Raw genomic sequence first — 19,756 nt, forward strand, 5'->3', positions numbered from 1 at the left:
TTCCGGGTGTCCAGTCGTTGCAAAACAGAGGAGGCAGCTGTGCAGCGGTGGTAAAAAAGGGACAGTCTCCGAGGAAAAAACTGAGTCACACGACTTTAGAAAAAGTGAGTTGCTTCATTTACTAACAGCAAAGTAATTCAGCTATTAATGCCGTGTGTAATTTACGCGCGTGTCTTCTTCTACGGACGTATTCCACAACGTGGCTAACTCCACCCGTGTTTCAGGATCTAACTGTTAAATCAGCCCGCCCGCACTCAGACGTGTTACTTTTTGCAGCATATTTAATTATATGTTCTATCACGACGTGATGCGATATTTCTTCACAACGCCGCGTGTGTGAGTAACATGTGAGCATGTGCTGAAACATGGGTGGCTGGACACATTTCAAGGTTAAACCGTAACCTGTGTCTGCTGACACCCCTCCCAGCTGGGTGCACACACCTCTAAATCTTTAGAATTACTTTATAGATGGTCTCGTTATATATTCAATATTTATATACACTACTCACCAAACACTTTTTATTTATTTTCTAACGAGTGGATTGAGAACTTCTCCCTGTGCATGCTGTTTCACCCTTGGTAACGGAGCTCGCTGCCTCTCTTTTGTTGAAGTGATGCTGGCAGAAGTAATGCAGGTGATCCGTGGTGCTGGCAAGGTGGGATCTGCCCTGGTGACCACCCAGGGGGAGCAGCTCCGTCTCATGGCCTGTAACTCCTCCATCGGAGCTGGAGTCAAAGCTGCTCAGGATGTGGCCGAAGGGCTTGTGGCAACTTTCACGGGAGGTGGCCCCGGGGTGAGTTTAGTTAAACTTTAGTCACAAGGAATGTGTGATAGTAAATCGTTGTCACATGGTAACAGAATCCTGAAAACTGCTGATGTTTGACAAATATTATCAGGGGCTGTCGCTTGTCCTTTGTGGTGTGAGATATGTTTTCATGCCATGCCTACTAATCTCAGGACAAATAGAGAATAACCCCAGAGTTCCTTTTGTTTACGAGAGGAACAAAATGGCTTTGGAGGTAAATAACCTTTGCATACAGACAAGATAAACCTGAACATCAAGATGTTTCTGTAAGCACCAATAATGTAAACACAGAAGGCGGGACGTCAACAAAAGTCTGCACAGTTTTCATTAAGTTCTTTCACTTGGATCTATGATGACCAAACGTTGTAAAACTTTGAAGACAGAGCGTAATATTGTAATTAACGCAATCTATCTTCACTGTACATTTGGATAGCAGCAGTCGGTAAAGGAAGACGTGTTTCCGGATGCAGAGGGCTGGGAGAACATGGAGTCTGATGAAGCAGCCAAATGGGCTATGGGGTCCGAGTTTCCTGCTGAAGCTGTGGAGCATAGCCAACAGACAGAACCTGGACCTGCAACAGGTATGAACATAACTTAGGTATGGTTATATATCTTTATTTTGGACATTTGGAAAAATAACTTAATTATTGTAAAAGTTATGCGTAATGCCATTTGATTTTTTTTTTTACTCCTAACTTATGCATGTTCTTTATAATCAAATGATCTAGAATATGATGTTGATCATAGTTTAGAGAATTCAGAAGATTGTGTAGTTCTGATGTAACCCGAAGTCATGAAAGTAAATTCAATGAGATGAAGCACAGTTACACACAATATGATCAGACTTCTATCGCAACACAGCTTTAGAGATTCTACCTTTGATGTTCAGCTTCAATCAAACATGACCGTGTCTGTCTTGATGTTAGGGGTACGGTCTGATCCAGGGACGACTGCAGGGGGCGCAGGCCGGCCGGGCCAGCCCGCCCGCTTCCTCCACACCGCACCCAGAATCAACAGGTGGTACCTCCAGAACAGGTTTGTCCACAACACGGTGGTGGCCAAACTTACGCCAGAGGACATCAAGAAGGCCAGGGAGGCAAAGCAGGGCCTGGTCAAACCTGTCAAACAGAAGGTGAGATGAAGAAATTAACCTGCAGACCATAAATAGTAAAGATTTATAATATTATTGTAAATAACACATTCACAATTTCATATTTTTTTCTGTAGTACCTGTTTTTCTATGTCTTATTCAGGAAGTTAGCTCTTGTGTAGAAGGAGTTTTCATATCTTCTTTAGAAAGTAACTCATGTAAAAACTAGTATTTCCACATTCGCAGACATGTTATCTTTTATGTAGATAGTATATATTGAGGATGGTTGCAGGGTAACAGTTGTTCCTTCTCTGTTACGATGTGTTGGCATCTCCCTCAACCACAATCTCTTGTAGCATGTCTTGTAATATCAGTAGGACATTAAAAAGTCAAATTGTTACTGTAAAAGTTTGGAGAAATTTGATAAACATTTGAACAAAACCAGACTTTCATAAATTGTTACCGGAATATTATGACTTTTTCATCCGCTTGATTTGTTTCAGCTCAGCGATCGAGCCAAAGAAAGGAAAGTTCCCGCCACAAGAATCAGCAGGCTGGTTAATTTTGGGGGTGAGACAAATATTTTTCACTCATGTTTTTATTCTATTTTATTTTAATCTCTGGATTTATTTTAACCATATGAGGTAAAAGTTGAATGTTGCATTTTTTTCACACCACTTTTTTTTTCCCTCTTTATGTGGAAAACATAAATACCAGGCTAAATTTAATTATTAGTTTCACGCTGCAGAAGCAGCATCATCTGTGTCCAATGATTTGCTTTTTTTCCCCTGTTTGGATGGACCTAATTTAAAGATGGCTGTGTGTCCGTCTCTGTGCTGCAGGACTGGCCGTGGGACTGGGGATCGGGGCCATTGCAGAAGTGGCTAAGCAATCGCTGGGAGGCAAACAGAAAGGAGGTGAAGCACTTCTCCCCCGTCTCCTCTCACACGCCCTCCAACCGTAAAACAGCCATTAGTCCGGTCATGGCAGATCCGGCAGAAAGACGGACAGCTGGCCGCCCCCCTTGAAGTTTTTGACGCGTCAACACCTGTTCTGCACTGGATGGGCTGTACACCAAACATGCTAATAAGAGTTTGAGTAGAGGCTTTATTATGTGTTAAATTAGCAGTGTTTAATGATAGACCGTGGCCCCGGTTTTTATGCTCCGCCATTTACAGTCGAAGTCGTTCAGGGCCACAGCTTATTTATTTTAAAGCTTCAGTGGGAAGCTAATTAGGGAGATCAGTTGCTTCTGCTGTGTAGATGTGTCGTTATAGTTTATGTATTTAGTGTCACCGCTAATACCGTTTCTGTGTTTGTGTGTGTCGTAGACATGAACGCCCTCCTGGATTCTCCTTTCCTGTCGGAGGCCAATGCTGAGAGAATTGTCAACACACTGTGTAAAGTTCGAGGAGCTGCGCTCAAGATAGGCCAAATGCTCAGCATTCAAGGTATTACAGCGTTTCACTCAAATGCTGCAAATGTTTAGTCATGCGTTTCCCACATTGCACTTTTTTTTGTTTTGTTTTCAGACAACACTTTCATCAATCCCCAGCTACAGAGGATCTTTGAGAGGGTCCGGCAGAGTGCAGACTTCATGCCCTCGTGGCAGATGAACGTGAGCTTGGACTGTTCTTCATCCTGCATGCGTCCTCTGCTGGTTACTAGTTCTTATTGTGAACCTGCTGCAATGTGTGCTTTGTATTGTGTAGAAAGTCCTGGAGGAGGACTTGGAGCCAGGCTGGCGAGATAAGCTCTTGTCCTTTGAGGACAAACCTTTTGCTGCAGCGTCCATTGGCCAAGTGCATCATGGGGTGTTAAAAGATGGTCGGGAAATCGCCATGAAGATCCAGGTTGGAGATTATACACGTACAAATTAGTTTTCTTTCTCCCCAACCTCCCGTCTTGTCGTCTTTGACTGTGTGGTGTTGTCTTATTTACCCCAGTACCCCGGCGTGGCAGAGAGCATCCACAGTGATATAAACAACCTGATGTCAGTGCTGAAAATGAGCGTGATCCTTCCAGATGGTAACAACTCCGTAGATATTTGTCTGCTTTATTTCTATTTATTTTATTTTATTTTTTTAATGTTTCAGTTGAAACAATGAAGAACGATGTCCAGCTGCACAAGGAGGGCTTTTGCATAGTGTTAGTTTCATGTTTCAAGTTAAATAGCACATAAATTACTGCTTGTGTCTTACTACTTACAATAATCTCATTTACAATAATCTGCAAATATTGCCTATAGATGAACATGTAGTAGCTTAATGAACATAAGTAGTGAGTACTGTCATAATTATGCAGATAAAATCATTAATTGTGAATGTTGCATTCAAATGAGCTCATACGCTGTCTCATTGTATGCTCAGTTTCAACATCCCAGCTTTAACCACCAGGGGGTGCTGTAGTGCAGGTGAATCGTAGCTGAGTGACCAACTGGAGAGCTGTACTTCCTGACTGAAACAGTGTCAGTGTGGATAATAGAGATACATGTTTTTAATACTTTTCCATCATAACCCAATAACAAAGTATCATGGTCGCACAGTGCTTATTTGGCAGAACTTAGGTACTCATGACAGCTTCCTAAAACAAATTCACTCTTATGTTATAACAAGAACTAATAAGAAAACTTTAATATGATTTAGAATATGGTAATGAGCTACATGAAGACTGGTGGTCTAAAGTAAAGAACAATTAAAGATTCAATAAAGGACAAAGACTGACAGACAGATTATCTGAAGACACAGCATATAGTGATTAAAATGGCTAATTGTTGACAATCAGTAGAAGTGTCTTCAGAAACTCTCGTAGATGTGAATTATTTCAGGGACGCAATGCGGAACAATTAAAATGTTGAGTAAAGATTTCTGTGTGCCAACATCTGATTTTGTGTAAAACTCTTTAGTTTGAAAGCTTGTGGTAGAGTAATGAGAGGAAACTTTTAGTGACGCTTGAGACCACCAACCTCTCTTTGCGATTGAGTTTCATTGTCACTCTACAGACCCTCAATCAACAGTAGTCCTTTTTCCTTCTTCGCTGAGTTCTGCACCCTTTATTTTCTTGGCAGGTCTGTTTGCAGACAGCAGCCTGGAGGTTCTTCAGAGGGAGCTGGCATGGGAGTGCGACTATAAGAGGGAAGCAGAGTGTGCCAAGAAGTTCAGGTCTGTTTAAAAGATTTATCCGCTGACGCTCCTTTGTTTACCAGTGCTCTCCATTTAAGTGTACAAAAAGAGGTCATCCTATGTGCTGCCCTTTTTTTTTTTTTATTTTAAAGCACAGTGTGTCTTTAATGAGGTAGCAGCTTCAGCGAGTGCTGATATACAAGACTTAAAACACTTACTGTGTTCACAGGCAGAAATCTGAGTCTACTTCACTTAATGTGTATTTTAGGATCTGTTCTGTAGCTTTGTGCTATTTTTAGTTTTTCAAAGTATTTCTTTATTCAGTGGTTTATTTTGGAATTGTTCTGTACACCACTGCAAGGACAAGAAACTGAATCCCAGTTTTCAAGACGATAATGAGGCTTTTTGTTTCTGTTTCCTGTACAAATCCCAGTAGTTACTTCACTCACAGATGTGGTTCATTGTCTCTGTGCACATTTTGCTTCGAATTTCAATCATTTCTGATTCACAAATGAAGGAATAAGTTTGATGAATAATCTCTTCTTGGACTCTTTCGGTGTCACCAGGTCACTGCTTGAAGGAGATGAGTTTTTCCACATTCCCGAGGTGATTGATGAGCTGTCGGGTCGCAGGGTGCTGGCCATGGACCTGATACAGGGAGTCCCACTGGACCGCTGTGTGGACCTGGATCAGGAGACCAGGAACCATGTAGGTCTGGTTTATTGTGGGAATTCATTCAAGGACATGTAAAGGAGATTTTCCAGGCACTTGTGTCAGAACTTTGAGGTGCTATGAAGCCACGTGTTCTCGACAACGTGACATTAGTGGGACTTTTTGCTGAGCTTCATTGGATAAATGTCAACAAAATGTTTGTCATTCTATAGTTGTATATCAGTCTCTGCTACCAGTCATTAGCTATTAAGATTATTTAACATCCGTGTAAAACAAAACATGCATCAAATAAATAGAAAGTTCAGATCATGAGGTTAACATTAGAAAATAGCTGGTATAAGCAGTTAGTCCGGCAGATGCTCTCACACTGTGACCAACTAGCAATTGTTCTTGGCAGATGAATTAGTTGTAATTGTTGCTCTGTTAACAAACCCGAGTTGAAGATGCCTCCGCTTTCCCCTGCAGATCTGCTTCAGCATCCTCCAGCTGTGTCTCAGGGAGCTGTTTGAGTTCAGGTTCATGCAGACGGATCCAAACTGGGCCAACTTCTTCTACAACTCCGAGACCAACAAGGTGAGAGCAGTTTTTGTTGTCATGGTTTCTCAAATAATGACCTGCACTCAGTTTGCATATAGCCGCTGTAGAAGATGGAGGGATGGATTCAAACATTGTGACCTTGTTTCTTTAGGTTGTTCTCTTGGACTTTGGCGCATGCAGAAGTTACCAAGAATCCTTCACAGATGACTACATACAGGTGGGATGAGTCTAAAATTAAAATAAAAATATAAAAAACGCCCACCAGTGGACCTCACAACATGATTTATGCAACAAGATTTCAGTGAATAATTGAACATTTGAGTCCGACTGAATTTTGCAACAGTTTGAAGAAAGCTGATGTCATACAGTTGCACTTTTTACTCACCGTTCACTGCAGCTGCTTCAGACCTCCTACGGAGACATTTGTATCGAGTGTTTTGGTTTCTTATGATTTCAGGTTGTTTATGCAGCGTCAGTGGGTGATCGAGACACCGTTCTCTCCAAATCACAGGACCTGAAATTCCTCACGGGCTTCGAGACCAAGGTGGGATATTTTAGTCGCGGCTGCTGCTGCGCTCATTCATTTTTGATGGTGTATCTTCATGGTGTGTTTTCTCCATCTATTTGTGTTCCCTGTGAACGATCACACGCTCCGGCGACATTAGCAGGTTTATGTAGCGGTAAATACCTGAGCGGCGGCACGCGTCAGTACAGGTTACATTCGTGAATGGATTTCTACTATAACAGATTAAGTTCTGTCAGTTTTGAGGGGCTAAATGTTCACTTTCTTTTAATTTTAACCCAATTTGATTTACTTGAATGTGAGTGATTGTGTGCTTGAGTGTTGTTTTGTCTGGGTCAGTGCTGAACAAACAGCACTCTGCTATTGGTGGTATTTCGCTCACCTTCAACCAGCGACCATTTCCTCCAATTTACAATGAACCCCCAGCCCAGTTTTCTTGAAATTTAGAAGTTTAGAGTATTGTGCATCGTCTGTAACCTTTTATCATCAAAACAGCTGTTTTTGCCATTTTACGTCAAACAAAAACTTGTCTTAGCTGCAAAACATGTTAGTTATCAGAAATGACTAACAAACTGTTTTTCCCCTGTTTTAATTATTTAACTTTTATTGGCGACTTCAGTCATTTTTGCTGTTTCAAATTGAACTTTATTTGTTTAGCACATTTCGTACAGTGGAATGCAGCACAAAGTGCTTCACAGGTCCATCCTCTCCCGCTTATCTGTTTCCGTGGGGTGTCAGTCTGAGCACTGTCACATTGCACCGATTAAGAACCTTCTTGTGGTGTTTAGCCCACGGGAAGGTGGCGCCCGGCGTGGGACATGAACCCACTACCTTGTCTCATGCTCTACCAACTGAGCTAGACGGGGGCTTGCCTCACAGGTTAGAAGTAAAAACAGTGAAAACCCGCCCATCTGCCCACCCCCTGCCATGTCGAACACAAGTTAAAAAAATAAAAGCTTCTAAAATCCTACACCAGGTTAAAACTGTTAAGTAAAAGACATATTACAGAGGATGGTCTTGAGCCTGCTTTTAAAGACATGCAGATTGTCTGCAGCCCTCAGGTTCTCTGGCAGGCTGTTCCATAAAGCTGCTGCGTAGCGCTGGAGAGCAGCCTCACCGTAGGTTCTAGTATTAATGGTGGGAATGATTAACAGGCCGGTGCCGGAGGACTTGAGTGTTCATGATGGTTAATGAGATAAAAATTAAACCTGCAAGATAAGAAGGCACAAAACTATTAAGTCTTTTAAAAACCATAAAAAAAAAACCTTAGAATCCATCTTAAAAGACACGAGGAGTTAATACGATGTCTTTAAAACCGGTGTAATGTGCTCCCGCTTTCTGGTCCTCGTCAACACGAGCCGCTGAGTTCTGGAGGAGCTGAAGGTGGAGATGGGTTTTTTATTTTGGTGGGGAGAGACCAGAAATCAGGTCAATCGTGAAAAGTGAAACGACAAGTACCCTGAAATGTCTGCAAACATAGATTAAGTGTGTTTTCTATGTCCAGTCATTAACTGTTCTCTTGGCTCTTTTCCAGGCCTTCAAGGATGCCCACGTGGAGGCCGTCATGATCCTCGGTGAAGCCTTCGCGTCCGCCGAGCCCTTCGACTTTGGCACCCAGAGCACCACGCAGCGAATCCAGAGCCTCGTCCCCGTCATGCTGCGCCACCGCCTCACCCCTCCACCCGAGGAGACGTACTCCCTCCACCGCAAGATGGCCGGCTCCTTCCTCATCTGCTCCAAGCTGAATGCAAAGATTTCCTGCAAGGACATGTTCCTGGACATCTACAACGCCTACAACCAGAGAATGCAGGCAGCGCAGGCCAGCGCCTAGAAACTCTGGCTCCATCCACAAATGTGGAACTTTTTATTTTTGACTGGTTTCTGAGTAGGACTTACCTCAGACCCGACACCATGCCAACGTGTCACAGATGATGCCGACGTGCTCTAATGAGGAGCATGAAGTTTCTCCGCTCGTCTCTCTGCAGTGCTGCACACTGACATCGGTGTGTGTGTGGGTGTGTGATCTCTGATTGTCTACCTCAGCATGTTACTCAGAGCGATGGAGCTCTTAAGTGGACAGAAATCATGAAAAACTGACTTCCTTCTAAAAGAAAATCCACCGTGAAATCACAATAAAGCTTAACAGGCTATGATTCTAATACATTTTATAGACTTTTTCCTCGCTGCAAACGCTCCGTACAGTTCATTCTAACATCAGCAGTAAGATCCATCTATTTTTTGGGGGAAAGTCTTTCCATGGCAGAAAACAAAGCTTTCCTTGAAATAGCGGCTGCTGCCAGGCACTCTCGCCTGTTTGAAGGACTTTGCTGCCTGATGAGTTGGCAAATAAAGCTTTCACCTAAATGTGATGGCTGCCAGATTAGACGAGCAGATTACGGGAGGAATTACAGAAGACGGGTTAATGGAGCCCCTCTGAGTGATGGTGGCTTTGCATTAGAAGCACTAAACTCCCCAATGTGAAATACTGTCATTTCTTGCTATTGCTTTATCAACTCTTCATTACTGAGAGGTGTGTTATATCCTGTAAAGCAGTGTGCTGTGCCTGTTTTGTTTTTTTTAAATGAAATAAAATGGAGGAAAGGCAGAGGTGTTGCACACGTGTCTCACAAACTGAGTTTTACTGGCAGGTGTCACAGGCTACGAGCCAAGGCTTTCCTCCACTTGGTATTGATGTTTCCATTTCAGGGTTAGACCTCGGGAGGAGCGGTCACTGACAGGAGGTCGTGCTTGACATCACCGTTTCCCCACAATGCTCTGCTGTTGACCGGCAGGTGTAATAATAGTTGGTTCGAACAAGAGGATGACTTGAGCTAATGGTGGCATTGAAGACTGTTTGTAGGGACTATTTTTAATTCAAGGCAGTGCCGTCTCCAACCGATGATGTTGCAAAGTGTAAAAATGGGGCCTCAGACATTTGGCTCTTTATCAGGAATAATAACCATTTTTAGTCTCACTGAGAGATGTTGACTCGTTAAACCAGTGAGGAAAGACCTTATGCTTTAAACTAAAGACTTTTCTTTTGCCAGTGAATCGATGCACCTGAGCAAGACTTTAAACGCCACAAAAAAACAATAGTGACGTCAAATTTGATCATTTGCATTTAAGTGTAAGTATATTTACAATGTGTTTTCTAAATTACACAGGATATTATTGGGTAGTGGAGCTGAGATCTGAAACAGTCTGAAATATATCACCTGTGGAAGGCATGCTGAATATTGTGAAGCACTTGTACATTAGTGTTTTTAAATGGGTGGAGCTACTTTTTTTAAAAAAAAAAAAAAAAAAAATATATATATATATATATAGTTAACTAACATCACATCAAAGCCTGAAGGAATTTCAGTTGTTCCATATTATGTTTTGTAAAAATTCAATAAAGTTCTAACTTCTGAATTCATTTTTTTGCAGCACAATGTAAAGGAATTGTTATTCAAAGTTTCTATTCCCTTCTATTCTGACATTGCTTGACTGGTCCAATCCAGTAAGTTGGCCCAAGAACTGAAGATTAGTTTGACACTCTCTGTCCGGTCTGCAGATTCATGAACTTGTGAAAAACTTGATGGTTTCTGATATGTTTTCATAGATATCCATTAGTACTCACTACAAGTGTTCGTCCGTTGAGTTTTTCTGCATCCTGCCCAGTGGAACCTCTGAGCCACATCAAAATCACATTGTCTTCTCAGGGAAATCAGCCACAGTTAATAACTACAGCACATGTTGAGAAGAGAAAAAGCACATTCTCCTCTTGCAACTGACACGCAATGGAAAGTTGGAGATATTCTCTGCATGTAAGAAGCAGCTGGATTCACTTCACTGGACCATATTTGGCTTCAGACCTCGATGTTTGATTTTTATAGTCACATCAGACGGGAGGATTTCGACCAGTATCCAGCTGATTTTTGTTATTAGGTTATTTTCATGTGAGTCGTGCTACACATGATGAGATACTGCAGTATTTGTAACTCAACTCTACAAACATACGTCAAACACTGAGCACATTTCACTCTCCTCTGTTTACCTGCCATCTATGTGACTGTGGTTTACAAAGAGAGACGTTCCAAACCATGTTGATCCTATTAAATATATAACCTTGAACATCACTATTCTCTCTTTCTTGATCAGCTTCAGTAAACTTGAACAGAAGAAATGATTCGAGAGCTTCATAGCAGACTTCCAATAGTCCTACAGGTCCTTTCAGTTGTTATAACTCGGTAATTACATATAACTTCTAATACTGGGTTAATTCCCTTTAACTCATATTTTTTGAAGGCTTTGGTCATTGTAAGTCCAGGAGTAGACTTATAATTCACTCCTTTTTAAAAAGTAATGTATCAAGACTTTGAAGACATCAAAATCTTTATTTCATGAGTTGTTTTTTTTTTGTTGTTGTTTTATTTGTCTTAATTCTTGGATATTCCCAGTCATTTATCACGTAGATGGAAAAAGAATATGCATAAGTAAAACAGTTGGTGAATCATTGTAAGTTCAATTAAATGCATTATCAAGAGCCAATGAAAACCGAAGCTATACGCCCACGTGTGGAATTACAAATACACATATTACTGTGTCATTGGAGTATCTTTCCATGTTTTGACTCGGCCAGCGGCATCCTTCAGGTTAGAGAAGTGGAGTTGGGGTTGAGAGTTCACAGGTTTGAATCCCACTGCTGACAGGTTACGACCATGCATTCCTGAGCATGACCCTCGACCCCAATCAGCCCTCTGGGCACAGCACCGTGGCAGCCCACTGCTCCTAATGTGTATAAATATGATTATTCGGATGGGTTAAATGCAAAGAAGGAATTTCTCAGGGGGGATTAATAAAGTATGTTTTCTTTCTTTCTTTCTGTTCATTAGCCCAGACCTGTTTCACATAAGCTTTCTATATTCAAGTATATCAATATTTTAGTTTTCCACTTTGGGCCGCATACTCGTGAGTTTTTCTGGGCTCCAGCTTGGAAACCTCTGACAATGAGCTCTACACCAGCCTGAAACAAGAAGCTCCCTGTAAGCACAATAGGAGCGTCTCTGCTGGGATGATTGGAGTAGCACATGATCACAGCTGGCTGGATGACGCACGATGGCGCAGTGGAGCAGCAGATCCGGATCCCTGCGCCCCCCTCGACCCCCCCCTTTCTTTTCTGGAAAACATCAATGGGAAGAGTAGATTTGCATGTCCGGCCGCCTGTGCCAATGGGCGCACTGGGTAGGCTGGGTTAGCGGGTGGAGCCGGGCGAAGCAGCTCTGGAAGTGCACAGTCAACAACCAAAGCACCAGAGATTACTACAGATACACCCGTTTTCACCGAAATCACACGTTTGAACCCCGATCCGGCGCCTTTCTACCTCCGAATCCGGGCTTGACTGAATGAGTAGTGAGACCGGGAGAAGCTCGTAACGTGTGCGTGTGTGCGTGAGCGTGCGCACCGACCGACCGGGTTGATTTTGCGGGCTCGCCTCCACACGTCGCTTCCCCCTCCCCAGCGTTTGGATCCGTCAGGTTTTGAGATCTACCCGGTTGGAGGTGTTTCTTCAGTGTCCCACCTTTCTGTCCGGGGTCCTGGATCTACACGGAGGGGGAGCGGGGAGCCGATCATCCGTCGTTCTCTTGGGTGAGTTTCACCGGGATCCACCATCTATCATCCGCATCCACTGACACTCGCAGGTTTATTTATCCGCTTAATGTCTCCGTGATGAGTGAATCCAGCACCAAGAAGTCAACCATCCTCTCTGGGGATGTATTGAATTCCTGATTCGTGAGTTTTGGGGGCTGGTCAGACTGTTTGGACGTGTAACTACACGTCGCTTCTGGTTCTGGATGTGATCTCGCCAGTGGGCCCAATGAATGAAGTGTGGCAGCTCCAGCCTTTATTACAACCATCACCCTTCAAAAGAGCACAACTATGGTCAAGAGGGATTCTGATCGTCCTTTATCTTATCACAGGTATATATACACACATCTGTGTATGTTGACCTCCAGCAGGACTTCCCGAATGAGGCCATGCATTATTGAATTGAATCAACTTTATATCTCATTTACTGAATTATTGCGCCTATTATGACTCCATTGGTCACGGGATTAGATTTATCGCGTCATTATTGGCGTGTGAATGAGATAATGTGATATCGATTGAGCTGTAAAAACCCCAAGTTGATTGGTTAATTATTGGTTCGTGGCTTTTCTTCAGTTGCGTATTTTTTTTTTCCTCCTCTCTCTCCAGGTCAGTGTGGCCACTGAAATACGCGCCTTGCATTTGAATGCGCACCATAATTCAGCCCGTCTCCACGATTTTTCCCAACTCTCTACCCATTGCATCATGCTGTGTGGTGTATTGTATCTTTAGGGCATGATTGCATCATTTTCTAAGTTCTTCAAATTACAGCTTTATTTTTTTTTCCGTTGAGGAAAAAGAAAAAAGAAAAAAGGCTGCAGCCTACTGCAAGCCCTTCTCCTGAAACCTTGCATTAATGGAACACGGGGGCACACCAGCTAAAGTGTAAGTCATTCAAAGTGTTCGCAGAATTGAGTCCTAACGCACATGCCTTCGTATGGAGGGCCGAGTAAATGCATGAGGCTCCATTGTCTGTGGAGCTCCATCTGTTCCATGACATGGCATTCCTCAGACAGCCAGTCATGCTGTTGGGGGGTGGTCTACCCCGACCCACTGGCTCAGCCACATTTGCTGCATGGACACTGGATATGAAGGGCTCAGAGTGTCTCTGTCCCGTTGTAGAACAAGACCACTGGGGTGGACATCAGGTCCAGGATTTGCTGACTGGGCATTAGATTCTGTTTTTTCCTGTAAGAAGCAGGAAGACCTCATGTCACAGTGAAGCCACACCCACTTTCACAATTATTAAAAAGCACTTAGCTCTGTTTCAGACTGGAGTGATTGTGCAATGAAGGTCTTTATTGTCTGGGAATCTAAAGGTAAAAGCTAGATTAGATGTGGGCTTGGGGCTCCAAGTTGAAAGACATGCTAAAGTGGCAGGTTTAGTCTACCAAGGCAAAAAGAGGAAACACCTGTTTGAGATGTAAATATTGGCTTAATGTCAGTTTGGGTTTGGGACAAGAATGTGAGTCAGGATCTGTTTGGTTCCTGGGTGAAGACCAATAAACATAAAAGGTGCTCGTTTTGTGCTAAATTTGGGCTAATACAGTCGGGTAGAAGAGAAATTTGGTCTGAAGCAAGAAGACGGTTTGTTTGTCTTGATAGAGGAGGGCAGGGTGTTGTGTATAGTGTGGAGCTGGAACTGAAAGAAGTCCGGTTTGGACAAGGTGCGTTAGAAAACCTATATAATTGGTATTGTGGAAGAATTTCACATTGAGATAGACTATAATTGGTGGCTAAAGGTGAAGGAGGTGATATTTGTTCTGGTGCTCCGGCCTAAATGAGCTTAGTTTGCGATTCAAGGAAATGAGACCAACACCGGATAGCAATATACTTTGTTTGCAAGAATCATAAACATGTATATTTTGGGTGTTTGGTGCAGAGTTTGTGCGAAAGCAGTAACCGTGTTTTGGAGATGCGGTTGAACTGTGTTTCAGTTAGAAAATGATTGACTTTGCTCTCTGGGGCTAAAGGGGGACAGTGTTGTTTTCTGGAGTTTCAACTTTGATATGTTCTTTTGTTGAATTGTAATCTGGGAAAGAGTTAAAGTTTCTCGCCTGGTTGTATAGAAGGCTATTTTTGTTTAGCGGTGGCCTGAAGGAAGATAACATTTGGTTTGAACTTGTGGCTAAAAGAAGAGTTGGCGTGGCCTCGGTGAGCGGCGGGAACAATCCCTCCATCGTCGAGCAGAGGAAGGAGGATAGATGTTGCCTGCAGGAGGAGATGTGAGGATAGACAGAGGTCGTAAAAATTCAATTCAAACCAAGTGACTTCTGCTGGACATAAATTTGAATTGATGTAGCTAATCACTACGGTAACTCAGTCATCACAACTAGAACATAATTACACCACACAGAAACACACACACACACACATACACACACACACACACACACACACACACACACACACACACACACACACACACACACACACACACACACACACACACACACACACACACACACACACACACTTACACACTCTCTCTCCATTTCCCCTTAGACCATTTTCCCTTTCTGACTGCTCTGATTGCTGCATTAGGACTTGGCTTGTCATTGTTGTGTACACACACACACACACACACACACACACACACACACACACACCACTTACCGATACATGCAAGGGGGAGGGAAAGCCCAGCTGAGACGACAATACAACGGGGATCAAAGGTCATCCAGCTGGCCAATCAGGGTGCTGTCTGGGTTGGCTGGTGGTGGAGGAGGGCGTTGACCTTCTTTGTGTTGGTCAGGGTGGGTCCGCTAAACAAGCAGCTCGGCTTCCAGCGCCGGCCCCGCCACCGCCGGCAGCCGTGCTGTGCTTCCCCCAGAGCCCACGCACACCCGGCGCCGGATGCTCCGTCAGACTGCAGGTTCACTTCGCTCGTCCAGTTACAAGTTGGCTTTTTTTTTTTTTTTTTTTCATTGGCTCTCGTCCGTAAACCTTTCAAAAGTAGCCGCTTCATGAAAATGTCAAGTGTTGTGTAACTTCATGACGAACGATTACAAGCATAAAAGGTTATCACTGAAACTATAAGATATGTACACAGTGCTGTGGAGGTGAATTTGTGTTGCAGAGTGACTGATGGCGCTTGAAGGATTTACAGAGCCTTGTTGATACAGCACTACTGTTTATAGTACATTTGTAAAATGTGGTTGCGTAGGTGTTTGTTAATGAATGGAACAGAACCCTTCAAGTTACACCGAATCCCATTTCTGTCTGTGGGATTAATTAGAATAATAGAATCAAAATAATGAGACGTGAAGTACGAGAGAGATGCCGAATGGAAGAGAGTTGTAATCACATTGAATGGGAAAAGTGTTCAGAACTGAGTGCTGAAAGGAGAAGAGATAAGTAAACTAGGGAGAGGCAGGCAGAAAGTCTGAATCTATGGAAGGCCAGAGAGAATGGGAGAACGATAAATCAAATAAGGCAAAGTGATGACGGGATATGCGCGGGACCGGATCCCGTTTGTTCGCCTCTTCTCGGTTTCAGACCGAAACTCTTCTCCTCACTTGGATTTGATCACATCAGTTTGCACAGAACCTTCGACTCAGAAGAGGACTTCTGACATTTACGCCCGCGTCATCCTCCCTTTGCTTTCTCCTACACACACACACACACACACACACACACACACACACACACACACACACACACACACACACACACACACACACACACACACACACACACACACACACACTCTCTTCCATAGACTCGCTGCTGTCTGATGCCTAAGTGCCTTCAGTATGTGCTGAGTGGAGTTATCTGATTTCTGCAGGCGAGTTAAATGCGACCACTGCCTCCCCCCTCAGTGCTCCATTACTGCACACACTAATGGCATGCTCGCAGCACAAAGACACACTTTTCGTCTTGTCCATGTATTTATACACATATGACATGCTCATACCGCTTTATATTATGTTAAGTCTGAATTGATTGATGTGATGTGTTTGAATGAACGTCCAATGAACACTCGTGTGTGAAGGCAGCAATTTGTGTTTATCTGTGTGTGTCAGGCCATGCGTGTGCAGCAAGCGATGCTAGCTGGCTCGTGTGTGTGTGTGTGTGTGTGTGTGTGTGTGTGTGTGTGTGTGTGTGTGTGTGTGTGTGTGTGTGTGTGTGTGTGTGTGTGTGTGTGTGTGTGTGTGTGTGTGTGTGTGTGTGTGTGTGTGTGTGTGTGTGTGTGTGTGTGTGTGTGTGTGTGTGTGTGTGTGTGTGTGTGTGTGTGTGTGAGCGTGTGAGCGTGTATGTTTGTTTCCTTGGCGATCAGCAGTTTATGTCTTTGCCTCAGTGGCGTTTTCCTCAGTTGTTTAACAGAAAACGTGGAAATTGTTCCTTCTCTGCAGCCTCGGCTCCAAGCGGAGCACACATCACAGTGAATAACTGTCACTCTAAGCTGCCAGGGTTGCATTTTTCTAATCTCATTTGTCTTTTGATTTATATCTTTATGATGGCCTATTTTAGCTGCTGAAGCTCAGATGCACCAGTGTGATAGAGGATGTGTCTAAAAGACCTAAAAAGTAAAATAAATAAATATTTGAAACACCACATTGCTCCCTCAGGGTCTGATTTAATCTATATCCTTTTTTCCAGGCTTTTAACAACTGGATTGCCTGTCAATTGTTTTCACGCGCTTCGTCCCAAATTACACCTAGCACTCTCTGAATGAATGCCTGACATGAGATGCTTTTAACCCCATACCTCCCTCTGCAGTGTGAACGAACCTGCTGCCTTTGTAAAGTGTTGGCTGGCCACACAAGGAACATAACACAGTCCCAGTGTGAGATCCACGGCACAGTAACCAAACAATGAATCATCTCCTCCCCTCCATTACATTACTAGTGAAGTCCTAAAGGGAAAACATGTTCGGTCGGTAACGGATAAAAAAAAAAAAATACAAAATTGATGTCAGTTTCTGTAGCGGTGATATTGCCTCAGCATCATACACTGATCATTTTTAATGGTGATTTAGCAGTTTGTCTTCCTGGCAGAAGAGGTGGCTTACAGTCTTTCTTTACTGAAAATTGTGTGTTACGTGACCTAACTCAGTCATCGATGTCAGAGTTAGTACACTGATGGACTCGCAACTTATCCCGGGTGTACTCTTCGCCCTTCGCCCAAAGTCATCTGGAATAGGCTTCAGCCCTTAGTGACTGTGGTCTGGACAAAGTGGGTGTGGAAGATGGATGGATGGATGGATGGCCGACATCGCTTCTAGGTTATCCGTCACTCGGACGTCTGCAAACAAAAAGAAGAAAAAGCCGGCTTGATATATACAGTAGATTTAACATTTTTGCAGAACATATGATTAAAAAATACCACCTTTATTATCCATGAAGCATCAAAACAATTAACGAAAGAGAAGTTGCATGCAGTGGCATAAGTACCTCTAAGCTTTTCATTTGTAATTTGATGGAGCATGGCCACATCTTTGACAAAGTTTTACATGCTCTCAACAAACAACAGTGGGAATACCATTTATAGAAAGACTTTGCAAGAGTGATTAGAGCTGCTCTAACGGTAGACACATGTAGTTTCATGTGTTTACATAATGTACAGCCGCATTTGTGTTTTTAAGACTGTTGCTGCTTGTAGTTGAGCCATTTGTTGTATTCCTTGTAAAAAAAAACCCAACAACATTAAGTCTATTTTGCCTGTGCTAATTGGAAAATCACCTTCACACATCCCATCAGCTTCCAGTTGAGGAAACCGGATGAACAAAGGTTTTTAACTTACGTCTTACATGCTTATGTTTATTGGTTTGTTCCAGCCATGTTTAATGTTTTTTATGCGAAGCTATGCAAACTAGTCACAGGCTTTAGTTTAGTGGGACTGACTCATGTAATCCTAATTCTTTTGGAGCGAAAGTCACCAAACCTCAAACCCAGCGAGGAAAGCAAGATTTCTCCATTTCTTAACAGCCATTCTCTTGAGCAACATGCCACAAAGAACGATGGCTGTTAAGACCGGGTTCGGCTGTGTTATAACATATGTTGAAATATTGCGTACGAGCTTTCAACGTTCACCGGATTAAGAGAAATCACGCTTGCATAATCAGGATTCTCCATGTGATGAATGCAGAGATGGTCAGTGAGCCCAGATGGCCTACACACATATTGTTACTTATTACTAATACTGTTGTTTACAGCAGCTACATCCCACATACTTTCTCCTTGCCTGAACGGTTTAAGGAAATATATATATATATATATAAAAGGAAAATGTCAGGAGTATGGCTGTATGGCTTCAGAGCGATGGTGAGGGAGTGGGATTGTCAGCAGACAAACTTCCAGAGCACAGAGGGGCCTATTCAGTGTGTGAGGAGCTGAGAGCGAGGGAGAGCAGGAAAGAGTGGGAGAGGTGGCGGTGGGTGAAGAGGGAGTAGTATGGGGTGGGAAGGATGGTGGGGTGACAGCACTTAAAGCTGCCTGCATTTATGTGCTGTGTCGCTCCGCGGGCCTGTCTGGGACACACACATGCAGGAACTGTTCTGTTCTCGGAGAAAACATATGGGAGACAAACGCTTTCTCTATGGACAGTGAAGTGTGTGAAGGAGAACGCATTCAAGGGGCCATATTTGCCGTTCATATGTGGAAGGGGCTTCTGCAGACATAACTAAAACACACACACACTCAGTCACTGGAGGAAACGGGAGCATGTCTGTAGTGAACCGTGCAAATGTATATATGCGCTGGTGTGTATGTGACCTATTTTTGTTGTATAAAATAAATAAGAATAATAGTTTTTATAGCTGAAGGGAAATAATCTGCCAGACTGATAAACCAGCTGATACAAGCTTACTGTGCGATTCAGTGAAAACACTTGAGGCAGTTTATCAGACTAAAAGTGGAGCTCCCTCTTGTGCAACAAAAAAGCGTATTATTTTCAGTAGTACTCCCAAAGACCTGTAAACACACTTTGATGTCCTAAATGCTTACTTTCCTGTAATATCCAGATTAATGAGCGCCACATAAATACACCTTTCTGCTCCACACCTGGATATGTGAGAAAACTGCCTCATGTTTGATCGAGAAAATCTATAGGTGACAATCAAAGATGTCTGATATTCTTCATGAATATGATGATATGAATGACAAAGCTATAAATTGGTGAACTGATTTCAAAGCTACATATTTGATGTGCTCAGCGAATGTTGCCTGAATTAAAAATGATGATCTGCAGTAACTCTCCTATCTGTACTGTTTGCACAAGGAACGTGTCACTGAATTGCAAAGATATGAGACATCAGGAAATTCAGATGATTTGAATGATTTATAACCACGTAGTGCCACATTTAAATTAGTCTAATCACTGACTAATTATGAAATAGGCATGATGTATTCACTTTCATGCTGAAACCACGCCG

General features: G+C 43.0%; 2 protein-coding genes across 3 annotated transcripts in view; both read left to right on the plus strand.

The window, feature by feature from the left end:
• coq8b (coenzyme Q8B) lies at window positions 1–10,038 on the plus strand. Of its 2 annotated transcripts, none has more exons than XM_080458949.1 (16): window positions 1–104; window positions 613–794; window positions 1,243–1,387; window positions 1,733–1,938; window positions 2,400–2,466; window positions 2,739–2,813; window positions 3,228–3,347; window positions 3,429–3,514; window positions 3,609–3,749; window positions 3,843–3,924; window positions 4,964–5,057; window positions 5,585–5,726; window positions 6,156–6,263; window positions 6,379–6,444; window positions 6,685–6,771; window positions 8,285–10,038. In XM_080458949.1, coding segments are annotated over exons 1-16 (1,899 nt in total). In that variant the 5' UTR covers window positions 1–103; the 3' UTR covers window positions 8,582–10,038. The 2 variants fall into 2 exon arrangements, with proteins under 2 accessions (XP_080315075.1, XP_080315074.1); XM_080458948.1 differs by having other exon boundaries at window positions 12–104; window positions 1,240–1,387; window positions 8,285–9,375.
• Window positions 10,039–12,342: 2,304 nt separating this feature from the next.
• numbl (NUMB like endocytic adaptor protein) overlaps window positions 12,343–19,756 on the plus strand; it is a 61,903-nt gene continuing 54,489 nt past the window's right edge. The window contains exon 1 of the mRNA XM_080460386.1: window positions 12,343–12,381. The gene's annotated coding sequence lies outside the window, so the exon portion shown is untranslated. The remainder of the gene's footprint in view (window positions 12,382–19,756) is intronic.

The sequence above is a fragment of the Lipophrys pholis genome (genome assembly GCF_963383615.2).
Source record: "Lipophrys pholis genome assembly, chromosome: 3".
Taxonomy (NCBI): domain Eukaryota; kingdom Metazoa; phylum Chordata; class Actinopteri; order Blenniiformes; family Blenniidae; genus Lipophrys; species Lipophrys pholis.

What these genes read in the sequence shown, in the direction of transcription:
- coq8b (XM_080458948.1), top strand. An exon ending in CCAAATGCTCAGCATTCAAG is followed by an intron (nt 3,348 to 3,428) that starts GTATTACAGCGT and finishes TTTTGTTTTCAG; the next exon opens with ACAACACTTTCATCAATCCC. An exon ending in ATCAGGAGACCAGGAACCAT is followed by an intron (nt 5,727 to 6,155) that starts GTAGGTCTGGTT and finishes TTTCCCCTGCAG; the next exon opens with ATCTGCTTCAGCATCCTCCA.